General features: G+C 38.3%; 1 protein-coding gene across 2 annotated transcripts; it reads left to right on the forward strand.

Annotated features, from left to right (window-relative positions):
- The first annotated feature begins 70 nt into the window (after positions 1-70).
- NOL8 (nucleolar protein 8) lies at positions 71-22,397 on the forward strand. 2 transcript variants are annotated; one of them, XM_032635644.1, is made up of 17 exons: positions 71-212; positions 971-1,188; positions 1,915-1,977; positions 3,359-3,437; positions 4,820-4,955; positions 5,478-5,546; positions 7,184-9,061; positions 10,334-10,447; positions 10,928-11,050; positions 11,333-11,423; positions 14,235-14,373; positions 15,028-15,105; positions 17,693-17,964; positions 19,467-19,593; positions 20,162-20,232; positions 21,350-21,429; positions 21,917-22,397. In XM_032635644.1, the coding sequence occupies exons 2-17, from the start codon at positions 1,050-1,052 to the stop codon at positions 21,965-21,967; spliced, it is 3,510 nt and encodes a 1,169-aa protein (XP_032491535.1). In that variant the 5' UTR covers positions 71-212; positions 971-1,049; the 3' UTR covers positions 21,968-22,397. The 2 variants fall into 2 exon arrangements, 1 of the variants encoding a protein (XP_032491535.1); XR_004350456.1 differs by lacking the exons at positions 21,350-21,429; positions 21,917-22,397 and having other exon boundaries at positions 17,693-17,741.

Below are 22,397 nucleotides of genomic sequence, written 5' to 3' on the forward strand. Positions count from 1 at the left end.
GAACCTTAGGATGCTGGGTTGGAAACCCAGTAGGAAGGAAGAGAGGCGACACTTGTTGGGACACGTGACTAGAAGTTAGGCCCTAAACTGCGCGGGATGTAAAAAACGAAGTGGTGAGGAGTCGATTTGGGGCATGGGATGTGCCGAGGTCAACTGGCCTACCTTCTCCCTTCTCGTCTTTGAGTCTTCTCAGAGGAAGACGGCTAGAGTGGGTAGGTTGGGGGCGGAGGAAGCTACCAGGAAGATGTAGGCCGTGGCTCACGCCTAGATCAGGAGCGATGCTCAGGGCTTTTGGCGCTGTTTTGGGGTCGCGCGTGGGAGGAGTCTGGGAGCTGAGCGCCAGCCGGGTGCTAAACGAGATTAGAGATCTCATGAAAAGCCGCAAATCTCAGTACCTCTGGAAGAGTTTTTCTGAGTCCATTCTAATCCAACAATCTCCCTAGTATAAAGAATTACAGGTTCTGAAATTAGATTTGGGTTATAATCTTGGCTTCACCGCTAATTCTCTGAATGGCATTGGGAAAGTGACTTAACCTCTCCTGCTAATCTGAAAAAAGATGCCTGCAAACTATTTTGTACAACGCTGGCACATAGTGTTTTTTAAAAAGTCTGTATTAGCCATGATATCAGTTGCTCTTTTTATGCCTGAACAGTACTTTGTAGATATTTCTGTTGTGACATAGTATTGCAATTGCAGCATTTGCTTACTTCTCATGTGACAGTGAGGAGCTTGAGGATTGAGAGCCTTTTATCTTTCCGTGTGCTAACCTGTCCCATCCCATTTCTGTCAGCGTTTGTTAAAGTGAATGAATGAAGGAAAAACACCTAACAATATGGATAAGTAAAATCGGGAGGAGTAGAGTGTAATATTGTGGTCATTTAGAGGGAAAGTATGTGCCTGTACCTGTCTGTGTGTAGAGGTGCTGTTCCAAAATGCATTCATGAAGAAGTTTTGTTTTGTTTTGTTTAGATTTGAGAAGATTTAAGGGAAAGAGCTCTTCTCTGTAGATATTTTCCACTAGAAATACTTGAGTGTATGCCCAGCCTTGATGAAAGCCAACAGAGAAACGAAGCGCCTTTTTGTGGGTGGCCTTGGCCAGAATATTTCTGAGGCAGACCTACAAAATCAGTTCAGCAGATTTGGAGAAGTTTCTGATGTGGAAATCATCACTCGGAAAGATGACCAAGGTAAATTTATAGTTCTTCATGGGTAGTTAAAGGCAAATATAACTGAAGTCAAGTATCACAAAATAAAGGAACCCAAGAGATGAATGTTAGCCCTGAACACTGAAAGTGATATGCATCTCATTACATGATACTGTTGTAGTAATCCCCCACCCCCCATCCCTCCCCCTCCTATGCTCTGGAGGTGTTATGTGTGACCTGGAACTTGCCCAGAATTATGTTTCTGAAATCAAAAATTTCTAAATTCCCAAACATCCAGTTTTTGTTTTTGTGGGGTTTTTTTTTGGCTGTACGGCTTGCTGGGATCTTAGTTCTCCAACCGGAGATTGAACCCAGACCCTCAGCAGTGAAAGCACAGAGTCCTAACCACTGGACTGCCAGGGAATTTCCAAACATCCAATTTCTGAAACATATAGCTTTCAGTTTTCAGAGCTAAAATTCTAATAATTAGTAGGGTCCTGTTAAGTAGAATATCACTAATATACAAACATGCAAAGTGTTTCCTTAACCGAGTACTTGACGTTTTTCTCTTACGTATTTTCTTTTGGAATATTTAGATAATCATGCTTTAAAAGAAAATGCAGTCTTTGTATCCAATGATAAATAAACAAGTTTCAAACTTTTCCTTTGAAAGAGTACGTTTCTAAGAGCTCTTTTTTAAATTTAGAAACTTAATGTTTACATTTTTCTCTGTGTATGAATTTAATTTTTTTTTTTTTTTTTTTTTAGGAAACCCACAGAAAGTCTTTGCATATGTCAACATCAGAGTAGCAGAAGCAGACCTGAAAAAATGTAATGAATGTTTTCTATACTATTTACCAGTCCATGTCACCATGTAATTTGGAATAACTTTCGTTCTAAATCTAAACATCCACCTTTAACTCATCCTGAGGGACAACCACGATCAAGAGAATTTCCATATCCTACAATTCAGGAGGTCTAGGTTCATTCCATAATGAATGACATATGGTAGCACATTGCCAGTGAGTTTGCTCAAAAATGGCATTCTCAAATAATTTGGATAAGGAACCACACTTTAATAGAAACTGCTTGTTACACATATCCCACTGGATATTATGAAATACCCACCTCCCCAGTGTGTTCATTTCTCAGGCAACTAATTCTTCTTATTGAGTGCTGTTAGGAGAGGGGTTTAGAATATGCCCTTATAAGATCATATCCTTGAAATTATGAAGTCTCCATCGATAAGTTTAGTAAAGCTGAGGGCCACCTGTGACCTTCAATGAATAAAGAGGGGAAGATAATTCATACTTCCACTGATGTAGTAATGCATTCTAATTATTTGGAGACTGAAAAGTCAAAAGACACTGAGCAGGAAACATGCTAATAGAGAAAGAGGGCCATTGGCCTTTTGTAATTTCATTTGCAAAAAATTGATTCGTTCAGTTAGGAAATAGATATAACAAATATGTTGCAGGTAAGAACACATCCGTTCTGCTGTGTGATCTAGCAGTTTATTTAAACTAGAAGACCCGGTTTGCTTATCTGATGTATAACCAAGATACTGCTTATCTCATAATATTACTGTGAAGATTAAGTTGAATAATATCTTGTGCTTAGCATAGTACCTACCTCATAGATATTTCTGTTAGTGGTAATTATTAAGGAAGCTGATCGCAGATGTTGAGAAAAATCAACTACTAGGGCACAGTAGTTTAAACACAGTTTAGTTGCTTGCAGCTAATATGTTTGCAAGTTTCACAGTGATAATTAGTATGAGGTGATAAATAAAAGTGAGGTGCTGCAGGATTCCAGTGTCCTCTGATTCACTCTAAGAAAATTGCATTAATGTTTTATAGTTTTAGTGTGGGAAATAACAATGAAATGTTAAATAAATACCAGCCATTTGCCACAGATTCCTGACATTACTTTATAAACAAATGACAAATTTTGCTTTATGGTTTACACGTTTGCCTCATTCAAATCTTTCAATTACACGGGGAGGTAGGGAGTGTAAAGATCTAATAAGTGGTCAAGATGAGAATGGGACCTAAGCCTTCTCCTTCCAGCTCTCATTTTCTTTATTCTGTTTCCTCTGTGTCTTTGTGATAAGCAGGTTTTCTATTTTTGGTACTAACTAATTAGTAAAAGCACATGCTGAAATATATTTTTGCATTGCCATGTACTTGGGTACTAATTCTTTGCTTTATAGGTATGTCTGTTTTAAATAAAACAAAATGGAAAGGTGGAACTCTACAAATTCAGCTAGCAAAGGAAAGTTTTTTGCACAGGTAAGATTTGCTCTCTGTGATTTGACCCAATGTTTTTTATATTGTAAGTGGTTTTATATGTTCACTTAATTGATTTGAAACTATCAAATATTGTATTATTACAGTTTTAGCAAATATATGCATTACAAGTAGAGCTAAAATCCTTCTTAACTGTGACTCCCTGTGACCCCAGACCCGACCAAAGAAGATAATGTAATGCTCCTGTATACGTATATTTTAACCCATAAAAATGTATACTTATTTCAGCTTTTTAAACACAACCTTATGTGATGATGTAGGTCTTCCCCCTTCTTGTAATGAGTGTTTAGTACTATTTTAGAAAATGGCTGTGCCACAGTGTAGTCAGTCATCTCCCACTCATAGACATTTAGACCATTTCCACTTCCTCTTGATAAGACTCTTGAGGATGGTCCCTCTGGGATTTATGTCAACAAAAGGAGTTGCTATGTCATATAGTTATGCACATTTAAAATTTTAATAGACAGTACCAAATTGCTTAAGTTGACTTTAGGCTGTTAATGAAAGTGTCATACAAAAACATAAAGATAATAGGAAATCCCTGTATGAGAGGCATAAGATTAATTATGCATGTGATTTAAGAACAAGGCAATGTAAAAACTATTAAAGCATTTTAAATCCTAAAAGTATTCTTAGGGAGAAAAGATTGTATGAGATTGGGTGCTTCCAAAATAGGAGATATTTTAGGAATGTACACATGGAGTGACCAAGAGCGTTTTAAGATTGTTCTGGGCCAAAGAAATGCCACAAGGAAAAATAAGGTCTAAACCAAGTTTTGAGGGAGTGGTCTGGTGACGAAGATGAGAATTTGATTTTGTTCTTCAGCTGGGGGTCTCTGTGAACAGGGTAGTAATGAGATTTTCATTCAGCAGCACTTGGCTGCCTATTATATGCAGGAACCAGGGCCCTAGTCCTGAGCAGGTGAGCACACAGTGCTGCTGCCTTGGAGTGTCTATGCAGTTGTGCCTGGGGAGCATGAATCTTGGAAGTTGGAATGTAAGGGAGACAGACCAGAGGCAAAGAGGCCAATGAGAATTGGTCAGCATAGTTGACCAGGCCTGTATAAGGTGGCAGAGTTTGAACTGGTAGGTTGAGTTGGCGTTCTGCATTCTCTTTGTTGTGAGAGTAGAAATATTTAAGACTTAGCATATTAGTCTCTGAAAGACACCTCTTCCTCATAAGAGTGAAAAGATTAAGGATAGATAAAATGCCAAAAGTACATAAGTTGAAAGGGAAAAACTGAGAGACCCTAAATGATCTCTATAAAGTTAAACAGCTTTACAGTCTTAAAAAACAAAACAGAAGCACTGTTAATAGTGTGGTTAGTTATTTTAACTCTTATTTATATTTTCTGTTTGATTCAGATTGGCCCAGGAGAGAAAAGAAGCAAAAGCAAAGAAAGGAAAATCAACAACAAACAACACCAACCTGTTAGAAAAGATGGGAGTGGTGGATTTCCATGTGAAAGCTGTGCCAGGGACAGAAGTACCAGGGCACAAAGTGAGTCTCCTCTGGTAGCCTAAGTAGCTCAGGAACCAATTCCTGACACCAGGTGACCATGAGCATCATGTCTTAAAGCAACTGCTTTTTTCTCTTGCTTTGAAGCAGTTAACATAGATAGTGCTTTATGGTCTTCAAATGCATTTACAACTCTTGGGAAAGCACAGTTTTCCCCCATTTTAGAAAGAGAAATCAAAACCCAAGTGGAGGCAGGTCTCCCAGGGGGCATAGGTGGTGAAGAGTGCAGGCAGGTCCCACGTTTGCCTTTTTAATGGCTGTTATTTGTATAGCATCCTACATGGTTTATATGGGATCAATAACTGCCCCAATTTTCCTTCTTTCTTTTTCCTTTCCTGATACACTTTTTTGAGCACTCGTGTTTCATTATCAGAAAACTAAACCCAACAGTAATCGTGGTCCACTATGAGTTCAGATATTTTTAAGTGACATTTATTCAGTGTGGTTAATCTTTTCCATTTGTGACAAGTATAGTAAATGTATTCTTTTTTTTTTTTCTTTTAGAATTGGGTTGTGAGTAAATTTGGAAGAGTCTTACCTGTCCTTCACCTAAAGAATCAACATAAACGTAAAATATCCTTAGCAATTGGCCTTTCAGAGAAATTATTGTTTACTACGATGTGGATATTTGCAAAAGTTTACTTCATACCTTTAGAATTTCACTGCCTCTGTCAGTAAGTCTTTAGATGTTTGTGTAACAGTTTTTATGTTCCCAATTTCTAAGTAAGGTAAGACCCACCTACCTACATGTATGAAACAATTAGTGGATAATGAGAGAATGTAATTAGGTTTTATGCAAGTGATGCAAATGATGATTGTTAAAGAAGCATGTTGACTTACTAATTTATACCTCATTCTTCTTGTTTGACATGGATTCAAAGCCATTGCCAAAGGAGCTAAAGAAGGACAAGGGGACACAGCACAATCATTAAAGAAGGCTTTAGAGGAAGTAGGATAAGTTTCACATTAATAGAAAAGAGATAGGAAGGAGTCTGGGAGAGAGGAAAATATTAGGTAGAAATGTGTAGACAGGCAGAAGAATGGTGGATGGAGAAATAGTATGGAACCCAGTATGAGCAAATTCAGATGCCCATTCCCCTGAGGAAATGAGGTCAGATTGTCTAAGACCTTGAATTCCTAGTGTCATGGACTTCTGGGCAGAGGGTGTTTTTTGTATTCTTTTAGCTCTAAGCCTGTGTGTCATGGGAAGCAGAAGCAATTTCAGGTATTTCAAACAGAGATGTGTCCTCACTGTTCATGGCTATTGAGGCCCCTAGAGCCCTGGCCACAGCTGCTGGTTCTGCAGTCCCTGCCAGTGGCACTAAAGTCAGGGAAATACTTCTTTCTTCTTCACCTTCCAGCTTCCCACCAATGATACCAGTGACAACAAAGAGGAGGATTTGGAAGGACAGTGTAAAGCCAAGAGACAATAGACACTGTTTGGCATACCTCATATATAATTGTCCATGTATTCAGTAGTCACTAAATGAACAAAGGGACTTTTCAGTAGTGATAGATTAAAGCAACTTATACTTGTCTATTCATATGTTTTAGGAAATCAGCAAATGCCAGCTGTCACTACAGCACAGTGACATTAACTAGAATCTTTCTGGACAATGTCAGCAACAAAGACCTGATAAAGAATTATTAGCCTTCTAAGAAAGACCTATAAAACGCAGAGAGCGAGTAAAATGTGAAATGGATGTCATTGAACTAAGAGAATCAGATCTAGGATGAGGCAGCATTGAGAAAACAGGAATGGCCAAAAAGTTTGAGAATCTTTGAGTCTCAAGTTTGAGATACCAACACTTAGTATAGTATCTAGCTGTGCCTGCTCTGGATTCCTCTCTATACTCTGCTTTATGGTATTAGCTCAGTGGATAGACTTCTCAGATTTACAGAAAAGTCTTGTGGCCTCTTGTACCTAGAATATAATCTGAATTGGTTTGCTGTGATATACACATGCAGCCCAAGTAATTTCTGCCAATTAATAGTGATGGTTCTTGGTTTTCACTCTGGACATGCCACGGACATGTCAGTTCCAAAGACCCTGAGTCACCTAATTAAGTCCTTATTTTGTTTGATAGGAAACTGAGGGTAAGATGAGTCAATGACTTGCTCAAGATTAAACAGTATTCTTTTTGCTTTTCCAGTTTGATAGGTTTTTCTAAAACCTAGTGCCTTTGTTTTCTTCCTTGACTGTTGGTGACATCATAAAGTATGATCCCTCAAAATACTGCCATAACCTAAAGAAAATAGGGGAGGATTTCACAAATGCTATCCCTATATCCAGCCTCACTTGGGAATTGGAAGGAGGGAATGATCCTGTGAGTAAGAAACGACGAGGAGAATTCTCTGACTTTCACAGCCCTGCCAAGAAGATAATAAAAGTGCAGAAGAATGAGGGTTCCACTGCATCTCTGGCTTTGAGACCAAAACCTAGTAACATAATGGAGAGCCCACATTTAATACAACAACAGGCTGCACAAAATACACCTCATAATTCCATTACTCCTAAATCACCCTGTGTACCTGATTCTGATAGTCAGAAACTTAAAAACGTATTTTTTCAGACTTCTGACTTAGAAACTACCAAAAATAGAAATAGCATGTCTGATGATGATATTGATTCTGAAGATGAATTAAGACTAATGATTGCAAGAGAGGAAAACCTAGAGAAAACTACATGGTCCTCAATAAATGGATCTGAAAATGATCCCTTTGAAGTTGTAAGAGATGATTTTAAATCACATTTTCACAAATTTCATACTTCAACAGGTTTAGGCATCAAAAATAATGTCTTTTGCCTCAGTAGTGAAGATAATGTTATGGGAAATGATTGTGACTCTGATTCAGGAGATACAGATGAAATCATTGCAATGAAAAAAAATTCTGATAAGATCAAAAACAGTGTAGAACTTTCACAAACAGAAAAGTCTATGCACAAGAAAACTTATTTGAAAAATAGAAAAAAGTGTAATCTTTCTGTTGATTGTATTAAAGTACAAAAAAGAAAAAACAAAGAGACAGCCCTCAGTCACAGAATTAAGCCTCTCAGTTGTGAATCTCCGATTGAGTCCAGTAGCAGTGAAGATGCTGATTCTGTATCAGAATCAACCGAGTCTGAAGGAGATAAGGAGTATAACACCATGATGAAAAACTGTCTCCATATGAATCTGACTTTAGCTGATCTGGAACAGTTGGCTGGCAGTAACCAGGAGGCGCCAAAAGAAGATACTGAGAGCAATGGCCGGAAAACCACTGCCAAGTCTGACAGGGCCTCCAAGAGCCACAGAACTCCAGGTGGCCTCCACAAAGGCCAGCAGTGTATTCATCCTGAGGAGATTGTGGCTTCCCTTTTAGAAGGAAAAGAGAACACACATGGAAAACAGGAACCAAAGGAAAATACCTTAAAGCCAAAATTCCAGGCTTTCAAGGGAGTAGGCTGTCTCTATGGAAAGGAAACAGTGAAAAAATCCTTGAAAGAGAGTGTTGCCTCTAACAATATTAATAAAGATCATAAATCCTTGAAACTTGAGGATCGCAGGAGCATGTCCATGAAAAAATGGTCCTTGTATGCTAATGGCCCATCAAGTAAACTGACTCTTTTCCAACATGCAAAGAAGGCAAATGACTCAAACCAATTTCAGCCTCAAAAGAGACAGTCGACTTTTGAGAGCCAGGCTCACAAGGTGGTTTTCCCTAGCAGTTCAGAAAAGGGAAATGGAAATCCTATTTCTAGTCTATTGCCACTAAAAGAGAAGAAATCTTTGAGTCTTGGTGCCAAGACTCTCAGGAGAGGCTTTGATGAAGACTGTTGCCACAGGACTGGAAAGTCAGGAGAGAGCTCCAAAAGGAGACCTGACCTGTGCAGCCGCAAGGCCCCTGAGAAATCACCAGAGGTCTCCTCCAGGAGAGACCCTCAAGGAAGCAAAACTGACTTCCCACTTTCTGTTAATAGTTCATCAGATGTTAATGCTAAGGATAAGCACGCTGAAGATAATCAGAAGCGTTTGGCAGCCTTAGAGGCAAGGCAGAAAGCAAAAGAAGTACAAAAGAAGTTGGTTCACAATGCTCTGGCAAATTTGGTGAGTATATTTTCAGTCTAGGGATTTAACAAGAACTTGTTTCCAAGTCCAACCTTTCTTTCCTACGAAGGTAAGCAGGCTCCTTTAGAGCTGAATGTTTGTGTTTTGTGTCCTTGTATCTTTAGTATATCCGGATACCGCTTTAGAAGCTGTAACTGATATAGTTAAGTGATATGTCCTAATATGTCTGAATTTACATATAAATCACTTGCCAAGTGATTCATATCTTACCAAGATTTACTGTAATGAGTCTTTATTCATTCTTTCAACAATTGTTAATTACCTATGAAATTCCAGGCCTTCACAGCAAGTGCTAGATTTACAGAGAGGATCACTGTTAGGTGGTTGGTATTGGCTTACAGTGTGGTGGACGGAAGGTCACAATTCGGTTCCATGGGATGAGAAAGAAGTACACCTGTGTGCTCTGACAGCACACTGATACTAATTTGTTGGCAGTGGTGGGGCAGAGGTGGGTGGGGAGCCGGCACTTCCTCAGCTGAACTGAGTCTAGTGTGAAAGGATCAGTGGGAATTGGTCTGGCAGAGGTAAAAGGGTACAAAGAGAGAGGAAAGGCATTCCAAGATAAAGGAACAATTTGTACAAAAGTGAATATTTGCAATCAGTGTGATCAAATGTATAGAGTACAAGATGGTGAGAAATGAGATGAGAGAGATAAGTAGGGGTGAGGTGTGAAGAGGCTACAGGGGTTGGACTTTATTCTCAAGGCTGTGAAAAGACTAAAGAACTTGAAGCAAGGGAATGGAGATTAGTTGTGTATATATTGGAACAGGAGTTGGCAAACTAGAGCTCACAAGCCACTAGCCCATGGCGTATTTTGGAAGAGCCTCCAAGCTAAGAATGGTTTCTACATTTTTAAAGGGTTTAAAAAAGAAGAATACAGAACCAAAACTATATGTGGCTTGCAAAGCCTAAGCTATTTACTCTCTGGCCCTTGACAGAAAAAGTTTGCCAACTTCTGTTTGGGAAAGATGGTTCAGGACATTATGAGAACAACAAATCAAATGGGACAGACAGCCTTTGGGAGGTCTTGAGCCAGAACCAAGGCAGTGACAGTGGGAATATATTTTTAAAATAGCAAGACGGTCCAATTGATGGAACTTGGTGATAAACTGGAAATGGAGAGAAAGAGAAGTTTCTATTTTGGGATGATGGCAGCATTCACTAGATAAGAAAGTAGGGCCAGAAATAGACTTTCTAGGGGAAGGAGATGAGGGGTTGTCTTAAGGGTAATGCTTTTGATGCCCACTCTAGGATGGTTATTCAGAGGACAAGCCAACGCACATCATCTTTGGTTCCAACAGTGAAAGTGAAACAGAGGAGACATCCACTCAGGAGCATAACCATCCAGGAGAGGAACCAGTAAAAGTAAGAAATTTAGGGTGGGCATTCCTATACTTTTGCAGATCCATTTCTGCATGTTGCATACCAAGACTTGCACACAACTGCTGGGCTCAACATAAAATCCTCTGGGAGCCACAATGAAACCCAGGGCTCCCCTGACCATCATGCATGGATACCACAGGGGCCTTAGAGATTTTCTCCCACATAAATCTATCCTCCACATCATCTGCAAAGTGACATCAATATTAGTGAAACCCTGCAGAAGGTGTTCACACATTTAATAACTCCCCCCATTCTAGGCTGCATTAGGAGCCTCTGGATTTAGTGACCCAAGGGGCCAAGTAGATATCACTGAGTCAGAAGTTTCCATTCTAACCACCATCCAGTCTTTCCTGGGACATGCATCTGGGTTGTTGTTCCATACATGTGAGGAGGAAGATTACGTAATGAAGGAAATACTGTCTTGGTTATTAATAAACATTTCTGTCTTTACCTATGTAACAGGAGTCCATGGGTGGAGCCTCTGGGAAGCTCTTTGACAGCAGCGATGATGAGGAATCTGGTTCCGAAGATGACAGTAACAGGTTCAGAATTAAACCTCAGTTTGAGGGCAAAGCTGGACAGAAGGTTAGTGAAGACTGAAAATAATAAAACTTGCAACATGTCCTTATTTTTCGACATAGTCCTTAAATCTAGGTTAGTGCAGGCAGACCTTGACCCACACTCCAGTGTTAAGGTGTTTATTTTGATAGTCCTCCGTGACCCTCTCTAATTGGTTCATGGGTAGGTGAGGTTATGCAAATATTAATGTAGTGAATTTCATGGCATGGAGGTATACTTGGAAGGTCTTGTTTATAAGTAATTTCTTGGGAATATGGCTGTCAGTTGTCTTTGTGTTTTGTCTTATAGCTTATGGATTTGCAGTCTCACTTTGGCACTGATGACAGATTTCGCATGGACTCCCGATTTCTAGAAAGTGATAGTGAAGAGGAACAGGAAGGTAAATGCCTTATTGTCCAAACGAACAGTCCTGATGTCAGAGCTGGGGGACCTTGAGAAGTCACGTAGTCTAGCTTCTTCACTTAACACATAGAGAAACTCTGTACCCCAAGACACTGAATTGTGGAGCTTGTAATCCAATAGTTAGCTTACTCAATACTTCTTGAGTTTGTTTGTACATATTAATTTATTTATAAAATTTTAATTACCTGAAGCTGCCAGAAAAGACAGGAATAGTTAGCATCCACCAAAGATGCCATCTTCCATCATCCTGTCCCTGGCATTAGAGAGAAGGCAAGGACCCTACCTGGCAGTAGATCAGGTCCTGGTGAGGCTGTGGAAGCCAGTTACATCACGCTTGGCTTACTTAAAGGAAGTGTTTATCTTCCAGCGTGCGTGCTGGGTGCAGGTTTTTAAAAACAATGTACCATTGAATGTCAGTCTATGTAGATTCATCCCATGTGAATATATCTAACAGCAGTGATGCTACCAGAAGCATCCTGATTCTGCTCTTACTTCCTGTACCATTTTCTACACCAGTGGTTCCAAACTTTCTCTACAAGATCTTCTACTCTTATCCTTTTCAAAAGACCTTACCTCCTACGTCCTACCATCCTCACTTGAGGATGGCCACCTCAAGTGAGCTCCCTGCTTTCCTTTCCAATCTCAGAACTACTCTGTCCTTACTTTTTTCCTCTTCGTGAGTTAATCTAATCTGCATCTTAATCTTCCTCATTCATACCTCCTTTTAACCTCCTTTCTTATGTGCATCTTCATACTTTCCCTTCCTTCTATCTCTTCCCTCTTTCTACAGACATAGGTCTCATAGGTTCAAAAAGCCATTTCTTCAACCCTGCCAGTTTTCAAGTTGCCACTCCCATCTTTTTTAAGTTCTAAACCTGAAATGAAAAAATAAATTGCACTAATTTAGAAGCAGTTGGCTTTTTATTGAAAATACAACCTCTGGAAATGATGCTCTTGATTCTTTGAGGTGATTATTGTGTATATTGTACATTTCTGAAAACAAGTGTTCAGAGAGTAAGTTCTCCAGGATCCACAGCAAATTATGTTTCAGAGCTTCTCACTCAAAATTCCATGTTGAAAACAAGAATGGACAGAACCTTGGGAATAGCCTAGAAGCTATACATAGAGTTTACTTTCTAACTTCTGCCACTCTTGTCTGTCTCTTTACAACTCTTTAGTATGCATTCCCTGCACATACTAACTGGTTCACCAGATGCAGTGGCACCTTCCCAAGCTTCTTCAGCCTGCCTGTACCATTTGTCACTGTTAATCATCCTTCTTGAACTGTTCTCTTCCATTGCAGTATAACTTCCTTATTTTCTTCTTAATTCTTGGTTCCTAATTTTCCCTTTGCCTTTAGATATGTAAAGGTTCTGTAAGTCCCTGTGGCTTTAACCTTCTTTTGTGCGTGAATATTTTCCAAATCTGGGTCATCTTTGCTCCTGACTATTCTGCTGAGCTCCCAATTATTCTTTTCTCAATGCCTGATGGATATTTCTCACAGGCGTCCCTGAACGCGTGTTAAAACGCAGCAAATCCCAAACTGAATTTACTCTCTCTCAGGTGCTCTGGACCCTTCTGTTTCTGTTGATGGTACTTCCATTCTTAGGGCAGTCAGACATAGAATCTCTGTCTTTTGTTTCTTTCCTTCCCAACTTTTGAGACTGAATTTTTTGTGAGTTGCACAAAGACTGTCCTGCAGGTAAGCAGCCTACACATACCTTGCAGCCAGTCTACAAATACCTTGAGCCCTTTCTAGCATTGTGTTCTATTTCCTAATGGTCAATATTAGGGTAAAATTGAAAGTACCATTTTTTGAAGTCAAAAATTGTTGAATATTAGCAGTTTCATGTGGTTTAACCTAATGCAATGTAAACTCTTTGAACTTTCTTATTTCAACGTATGTGTTCATTCTTTCACTTGCCTGGCATGCACTCCTCCCTCCTCAGGGGATCTACTTGTCTTTCCTACCTTAGACTCCACCTGGTTTATAAAACGTTTCTTAATCCAATTGAACATAATCTTTACCTCTTTTGAACCCCTAGACACTTTTGGGTCATCTCTATAGAGAACTATTCAAATCAGCATTTTATTCTGTTTATTTCTGTGACTTGGTTGTTTATATCCTGCAGTAATTTGAAAAGGTCTTTAAGGCTTACTTAGACTTCTTTTGTATTTCTATCTATAATCCAAACTAGCTGTTAAATGTTTAACTTTGTTCTCTGATATTTGTCTGTTTCTAGTAGCTAAGGATAACAAGCTTCTAGGCTTCCACAGTGCCCTGTGTGTAGGCTTTCTTCCTGCAATATTTAGTACTGAATCTAAAGGCTAAAGTAACTGTCTCCTAACATTATATTAATAGTCAGTAAAATTAGCATCTTTCACTATTTTTCATGTTTAGATTTACATGTAATTTAGATTAATTTTTAGAAAGTTAAAATATCAAAGAATCTCTAATCACTTTAGTTTTATAATTAGTATCTTGCTCTATTATATTTGTCAATCTTTACCTTAAAAACTTTTAGACTTGCCACTGAAAGCCATTAAATTCAGATTTCATTTTTATAATTACAAACAGAAATGGGAATTTGTTTGCTGGTCATGCAGTTTCTAGATTCACTATGACATTGGGGATCTTGGGGATAGGGAGGTTAGCAAAACAAGGTTTAACTTTTCTTCCTATCTTAATGTGCTTTGCACATGTTTACGTGCTTGATAAATATTTGATTATTGAGACTTCTCAGGCTATGTTTGCCAAGAGATTACTAATTATCCTCTTCCCTCTAAGAAATAAATGAAAAGAAAACTGCTGAGGAAGAAGAGCTTGCTGCAGAAAAGTTGAAAGCCCTGAATGTTGTGCAGAGTGTTTTGCACATCAACTTAAGCAGTTCTACAAGCAAAGGATCAGTAGCTGCTAAGAAATTTAAGTATGGTTTATGTTTCATCCCATTCTGCCCTCTTTTCCTTTGCCATAAAATGAGGCCATTTTAAACTTCCTGGGGAGAGCAGTTAGCAACATGTATCAGACCCTTAAAATTGTACTTACCTTGACCTAGTGATTCACTTCAAGAAACTAATCTTAAATTATTTCTGTATTTATTATTAGTAAAAAAAAATTGGACAACTGTTTAAATATTAATAAATGTAACTGTTTACTATGGAAAATTTCCAGCATATAACTTAGAGAGACTAGTGTAATGAAACCCCTGTGTACCATCACCCAGCTTCTACAATCACCAACATGTGACCAGTTTTCTCTTTGATACCTTTAGTCACTTCCCCCTACTTTCCTCACTGAAATATTTTATGCAAATCCTAATAGCATATCATTTTATCCATATATATTTTAGTATGTTTAAAATAATATTAAACATTTTTAAAGATCCAGGACAAGTCAAAACTAGATAATTTAAAATATGATTGCTTCTGAGGAGCTCCTAATACATTTCTTTGATATTATGTGCCTTTTTCTTGCTCAAAAAGTGGAATTGCCCTGGTATTGCATTATAATTTGCTATTAGTTTTTTGCATTAATGTTCTGAATTGTCTCTTCCAACTTATCACTCTCCTTTCTTTAATAGGGACATCATACGTTATGATCCAACAAGGCATGACCATACCACTTATGAAAGAAAAAGAGATGATAAACCAAAAGAAAGGTACGTTAAGCTACTACTTTTAGTAGCAGGTTCATATGAATTAATCTCATTTCAGACAGTGAGAAAAGTAGATAGTAACCAATATCACATCCATTGGTCCCCATTGTATTTAGTTTAAGAACAGGGAATGGGGAAAGAGAGGAATTATTGATGTGGTGGAGAGAGTCTTACTTTTGACAAAGGAATCTTCATGCATAGAAATGATGATATGTGCCCCTCCTCTAGTCGGTGTCTTCTACTTACATTAGTTTCCTGTGGCTTCTGTAACAGATTGGTGACTTAAAAACACAAAAATTTTTCTCACAGTTCTGGAGGCTAGGAGTCTGAAATCCAGATTATTGGAAGAGCTGTGTTCCCTCTGGAGATTCAGGGGGAAAAAACTCCATTTCGTGCCTCTCTCTTAGCTTCAGGTGACTGCCAGCAATCTGTGGTATTCCTTGGCTTGTGACTATATTATTCCAGTCTCTGCCTCCATCTTCACGTGGGCTTCTCATTTCTATTGGTCTCTCATCTTTGTGTCTGTTATAAGGACACTTGTGATTCGATTTAGAGTCTGCCTGGATAATCTCTTCATTGCAGAATCCCTAACTTTATTACAAAGACCTTTTTTTCAAAATAAGGAAATATTCACATGTTCCAGGAATTAGGGCCCGGACATATCTTTCTGGAGGCAACCATTCTATCCACTGCACTACTCTAGTGTGGTAGGAGCGTCTATTTCTTATAGATATGCTGTGGCAAATATTTTTTTGATAAATATGGCAAATATATGGAGCAACCAGTAACTTTGCCTGATTTAATTTCTTGATTTCCTGCTATTTAAAATCACTAAAGGCACTGTGGTATCCTGAATTAGATCCTGGAACAAAAAAGACACTTGTAGAGAAACTGGTGAATTGGGAACAGAGTCTGTGTTTAGTTAATAGTAGTACCAGTGTTAATCTTTTAGTTTTGACAATTGTATCATATCTATGTAAGATGCTACCTTGAGGGGAAACTAGGTGAAGGTTATTTGGGAACACTGTTTCCAGTTTTTCTATAAATCTAAAATTATTCCAAAATTAAAGGTTTCTTTTAAAAAGAATTGCATACCAGACCGAAGTAGAACTAACATAAACGTTCCCTGCAATGTAGGATTCCACATTGCAATGTGATTCTGGGTAGTCTCTGGAGAGCTTGCAGTCAAAATGTTGCTTGGGGCTTCAGTCTCCGAAGGCCTGACTAAGCCTCGTGATGTACTTCCAAGATGTCTCACTCACATAGCTGTTAGCCAGTTCCTCACCTTGTTGGCTTTTCCATTAGGCTGCTTAAGTGTTCTCATAACACTGACCCAAAAGAGAGATAGAAGGAGGGAGGGAGGAAGCCACAGTATATTTTATGACATAGTCTTAGAAGTCACACAGTGACACATCTGCCTTATTCAGTTTTCTTGAAATAAGTCACTAAATCCAACCCATACTTTTATGGGGGAAGGGGAGATTAAGCACTCCTTCCTGAAGAGAGAGGCACTGAGGAATCTGTGGACATATTTTAAACTACCACAATCTGTCTTCTGGTTGAAAATTGTTTTATATTCCTACCATATGCAGGACACGCTCAACCCTGCTCTAGACTCCCCAGAAGTCTCACCTTTTTATAGTGTCAGTTCAAAATCTAGGATGTTGGGCTTCCCTAGTGGCGCAGTAGTTGAGAGTCCTCCTGCCGATGCAGGGGACGCGGGTTCGTGCCCCGGTCCGGGAAGATCCCACATGCCGTGGAGCGGCTGAGCCCGTGAGCCATGGCCGCTGAGCCTGCGCGTCCGGAGCTTGTGCTCCGCTACGGGAGAGGCCACAACAGTGAGAGGCCCGCGTAACACCAAAAAAAAAAAAAAAAAGTTTCTCTCTGTAAGATAGTCTCCACCAATAAGATGATCATTTAGGACATTATTATTTTAGGTAATATAGTTAGAATATTTGGCCTAGTAAATAGAGTAGACTAATAGAAAAGAGGATTTTAATATTTTACTAACTGAAAACTCAATATTGGAGACTGCCGTGTAACTCTGGTTTAAGATCAAAGAGAAAAACATATTCCTAACTATAGAGCAGGTTGATGGTAATAGAAAAATTTCATTCCCAAACAGACTAGATTTAGCACATTTATAAGGCGTTTCTAAAACAGAATTATGACTAAATCCTTTAATGCCAGTGTCATAAAACTCATAGAATTTTAGAATTTGAAAAAGTCTTATAAGTCATGTGATTTAACATGGTTCATTTTACAAATGAGGATACTGAGGCCCATTGCAGTTAAGTGATTTTCTTACTTATAGCTAATATCTTAGATGTGACTTCTGAAATGTAGTTCAGAGGATAAGAGATAGGAGAATATGATTCTTGTTTAATACTTGGAGCTGTTTGAAATAGTTTTGTCTATAAAAAGCTTTTTGGTTAAGGTTCTGCCTTTATGAGTTTTATATGTAGATCCTCTTGGTTGTTGAAAGGATGGGACTAAAGTTATCCAAGGTGTTTTTCTTTCCTGATTTCTGGAAATTTTCCAAAAATTGACTGTTTTTGTGATGCACATATCTCTATATATGTCAATGCAGTAAAGCAAAACGAAAGAAGAAAAGGGAGGAAGCTGAGAAGCTACCTGAGGTATCTAAAGAAATGTATTATAACATTGCTATGGATTTAAAACAAATATTCCAAACTACAAAAGATACCATTGAAAAGGAAGACAACACACCTTGGAATGAAGACTCTGTTGGAGAGAAAGCCGAAGTAGGCCAGGACCCTACAGCTCTGATGACTGGGGATGAACAGCCCAGCGGGTTCACATTCTCCTTTTTTGATTCACACACTAAAAATGTAAAGGAAGGTACTTTTTTTTTAAACGTTTTCATTTAAAGTGGTTTGAACTTAATTGAATCTACTGTAACTGTAATGATTTAACATTAGCTGAAGAAAGGATTCTTTCTTCCATCTATATAAACAGTATTACAGTATTGCAGTCAGCATTACATGACCATAAATGTACTGTGCCTAGAGCTGTGTTTAACACACTAAGAAATTGTTCTTGCGTTTGGAAGCAAACTTCTAGATAGCTGCCATATGAAGGGAAGCCAGAGAATAATGTGCAGCATCCCTTCTAATGTTGAGTAGAAATAGTCATGAAGAAGTATAAGGAGTCATATATTTAAATAGCTTTGTATCTAGATGCAGTTGGAGAAGCCATGACTTCAGGAAAACCAGTGCTATATGGTAGGGAAAGGGGAGAAATAGGTAACCCTGGCTCTATACAATTATGCTATGTCATCAATACACCAGTTGTTTCAAACTTTATCCTTGGAGATTTGCCAGAACCTAGAAAAAAGTATCAGCACCAGTATAAACAATTTGGCATTCCATTTCAGGAGGTTTACCTCTGAAGTCCTACATAGTCTAAAAGTTAAAAACACCTATTCCTTAGGAAGTTGCTCCTCACCTAGTGTTTAAGATGAAGTGTAGCTTTTCTGGAAGTTCATTGTAAAAAGCAAGATATACCTATACAGGAGAATACATGCACAACTAACAATAAGCTCTACTTTAAAGATCAGCAGTAAAGTAGTATCCATGTGTTTAGCAGGTGAGTATTAAATGCCGGCTTTGTAGTGCTCCAAAAGGAGGTATAGCAATTTAGTAGTTTTTCCAAAATTGTTCTAAATAAGACACAATATATCATTGCTCTGCTTACTTCATTCTCTTGCCTGTGTTGTCCATTTGAGTACCAAGGTCAGTCCTAAACTGTTGAACAGAGTTGATATGATATAGATACTGTCTTTAATTCTTCTAACTTTGAGAGCCAAGTGTGAGAAATTGGCCTTGAAATGAGTACTAAGACACCTCAGCCACCTGGGAGATGTGTTTTGTGTACTTAGGAAATTATGAGGACTTCTTATAGAAGCTTTTTCAGAAGTTTTAGAAAGAGGCTTTGGGAATTGAAAATATAAAGATATGTTCCTTTTCTCATTTATGAATAAGCAGGAAGGCAACCTGGTTTCACTGCATCATGTTACAGTTTAGGCTTCTCATGCTAGCACAGGTGCCATGCTTTTTTTTTTTCCTTTTAAATTGCATTGCTCATTTATAAACCTTTAGTTTGTATATCTTTTTATAGTGTTGCTATGTTCCTTATCAGATCACCCTAGCAATGCCCAAAAATATAATAGCTTCTCTCAATATTTGAAAATCTAAAAAGATACTACATATTTTGAATTAATGATTAAGATATTTGAAATTTAGAAATATGAGTGCATGGTGAAAGTAAACAAATTAGTGTGTCCACAAATAATCGGTCGTTAGGTTACAATTCTGTCATCTTTCATTGTCATGACGATATAGAGACCTATAGAGTTGAGGCAGTGAAACCTGGGAAGATTGCCTGGCAGGGAGACCCTCGTTTCCAAGACAGCAGTTCAGAAGAGGAAGATGTTACTGAAGAAACAGATGACAAAAAGCCCAGCCCTGGGTAAGTGGTGTATTTCTGTGCAGGTTTATTTCATAATTCATAAAATCTGAGTTAGACATGCTTTAGAAATGTTATAGAAGTATCTAAGCTTAGCTTCTCAAGACAATTTTCTTTTTTTGGCTCCTTTAGAGAGTTCTGTAGCCTTTTTGTAATTAGGAGCATGTTTCCTTTTCCTTGAAATTTGGATAGACTGGGTGGGGGATATGACGTGCATGGGGAAGAAAACTTGCCACTGAAGTCCTTGATCTGGAAAGAGTATGCTTCAGCTCGTTGGCTGCTACCACATGGGAAACACTGGCAAATTGGGTAGCAATGCTGGGGTGAGAATATCAACAATCAACACAGGGAAGATAGAGCGTGTACTTAAGTAAGTCTTCGTTACCAGAGTTTCAGGTAGAAGAGAAGAATGTTGAATAGAGAAAGGGTGTTGTCACTTTAACTCAGGAAAGAAAAATGAGCAAAACACAAAGCACATATATTTAAGGAATAGTTCATTTATACTTACAGTGTAAACATTTCTTAAATATTGAAATTAAGTGGCCAATTCTCTCTTTCTCTCTCACTTCAGAGAAGTATCATTACCCGAGAAAGAGACCACTAGATATTTCTTTTTCTCTAAGAATGATGAGAGACTTCATGGTAAGTCAATGTTTTGATTAAATGGTATAAAACAGGTAATAGTACAGCTCTCACCATAGCGCATTCTGATATACTAACATGCATCCAAGTAAGAACTGATTAGGAAAAATTCTGATCCTTTGCAGTGTCATGTGCTTTAGCCCCCTCTGTTAGACAGATGCATGTTGACTTGCAAAGCTCTGGAAAACTGAAAGCTCCCATTCGCCACCTCCCTCACTTGTTCACTAACCTCAACAAGGGCTTGTTTTGTTCCAGGGGTTTGCTGAGATACTAGACGTACAAAACTCCTAAGTCTTTAGTACCCTAAAAAGTTCACATGAACTATTTCAATATCTTGTAATAACCTATAATGGAAAAGAATCTGAAAAAGAATATATATGTATAACTGAATCACTTTGCTGTACACTTGAAACTAACACAACATTGTGAATTAACTATACTTCAGTTAAAAAAAAATTTCACATGAAAACTCTGAGGCTGTTGATGAACTCATTTCTTTTTTTAAAAAAATATATTTTATTTATTTATTTTTGGCTGCATTGGGTCTTTGTTGCTGTGTGCGGGCTTTCTCTAGTTGTGGCGAGCGGGGGCTACTCTTCATTGCGGTGCACGGGCCTCTCATTGCAGTGGCTTCTCTTGTTGCAGAGCACTGGCTCTAGGCGTGCAGGCTTCAGTAGTTGTAGCATGTGGGCTCAGTAGTTGTGGCTCACGGGCTTTAGAGCACAGGCTTAGTAGTTGTGGTGTACAGGCTTAGTTTCTCTTTGGCATGTGGGATCTTCCCGGACCAGGGCTCGAACCTGTGTCCACTGCATTGGCAGGCAGATTCTTAACCACTGCGCCACCAGGGAAGGCCCAATGAACTCATTTCTTAAGCCTAACACAAACAGAAGCCAAGTTACATAATAGTAAATGGTTTATAAACAGTAAAATCCTAGCAGTTCTACATTTTCATTTTGTAAAGAAAACAAGATATTCTTGAAAATTAGCATAAATTGGCTGGGGGCGGTGGGGGAAATGGTCTTAACTAGAATTGAAGACCTTGATAATGCCAGCACTAGAATATTGTCTGTTTTAATATTAATGGGCTGTCTTGTACTTTTTTATTTTCCCCTTTTAGGTTCTGACTTATTCTGGAGAGGAGTAGGAAGTAATATTAGCAGGAATTCTTGGGAGGCCAGAACAAACAGCTTGCGTATGGTGAGTAGTTGTATTTTCATGTTAATTGTCTCCATATTAATTTAAAAGATATGGTGTTATCTTTGTGTTAATATTTGCCTGGTGTAAGAATATAGGAGGGCATGAAACTTAAGATAACTGAGAACATGACTTAAATGCTCAGAATGATAGTGCTGGAAGACAAGTTTTAAGTTGTTTAATTCATTCAACCCATGGTGCAGTAAGGAGACTGAAGAGTGGCCCCATTGAGTGACTGGAACGAGTTCTGGCCATGCTTATTAAGTAGCAGGAAATCATAAGACTTTTGAAAGACTGAATTACAGTTTCCATTTGTAAACACTTAAAGCCAAAAGTTTGAATATCCCCTGTACATTCCAAGTGAGCACTTCCAAAATGGCTTCTACAACCCTGACACTGAATAACCTAAATTTTACTTTATAGTTACTAAACACCTTGGAAAGTATTTACACTATTTTTAACAAAGGCTTTTGGTTTTATGTTTTTCTAGGACTGTCGGAAGAAACATAAAGATGCCAAAAGGAGAGTGAAACCAAAATAATAAATGTCATCATTAGTTTTGATACTGAATGTGAACAAGGCTCACCTGTGGAAATTGGAATGATCTAGAAAATAAGTTTAGCTGACAAAGAAGAATTCAGAGTGAAGGAATATTCAAAATCTTATCTGGTGGATATCATTCTGGTTGCTTTCTTTTCCTGTAGATTTCCTCTTCATTTGTTCCTAACTAATTACTTCAAATAATTAACCTGAACATTTTTTTTAATGAAGCACAAGATAGTCCCTCAAAATACTTTTCATATATAATCTCTTTGCCCTCCATCTTCAATAACTAATGGCTATCTTCTGACACAAGGTTTACATAACGCCTTTTAAACTATATGGATCAGAGCACTTGTATTTTCCAAGTTACGTTTCATGTGAATTATACTTGAAATATTTCTGATTGTATCAAATACACCTTACCTCCA

Source organism: Phocoena sinus, chromosome 6 (assembly GCF_008692025.1).
Source record: "Phocoena sinus isolate mPhoSin1 chromosome 6, mPhoSin1.pri, whole genome shotgun sequence".
In the NCBI taxonomy this organism is placed as follows: Eukaryota; Metazoa; Chordata; class Mammalia; order Artiodactyla; family Phocoenidae; genus Phocoena; species Phocoena sinus.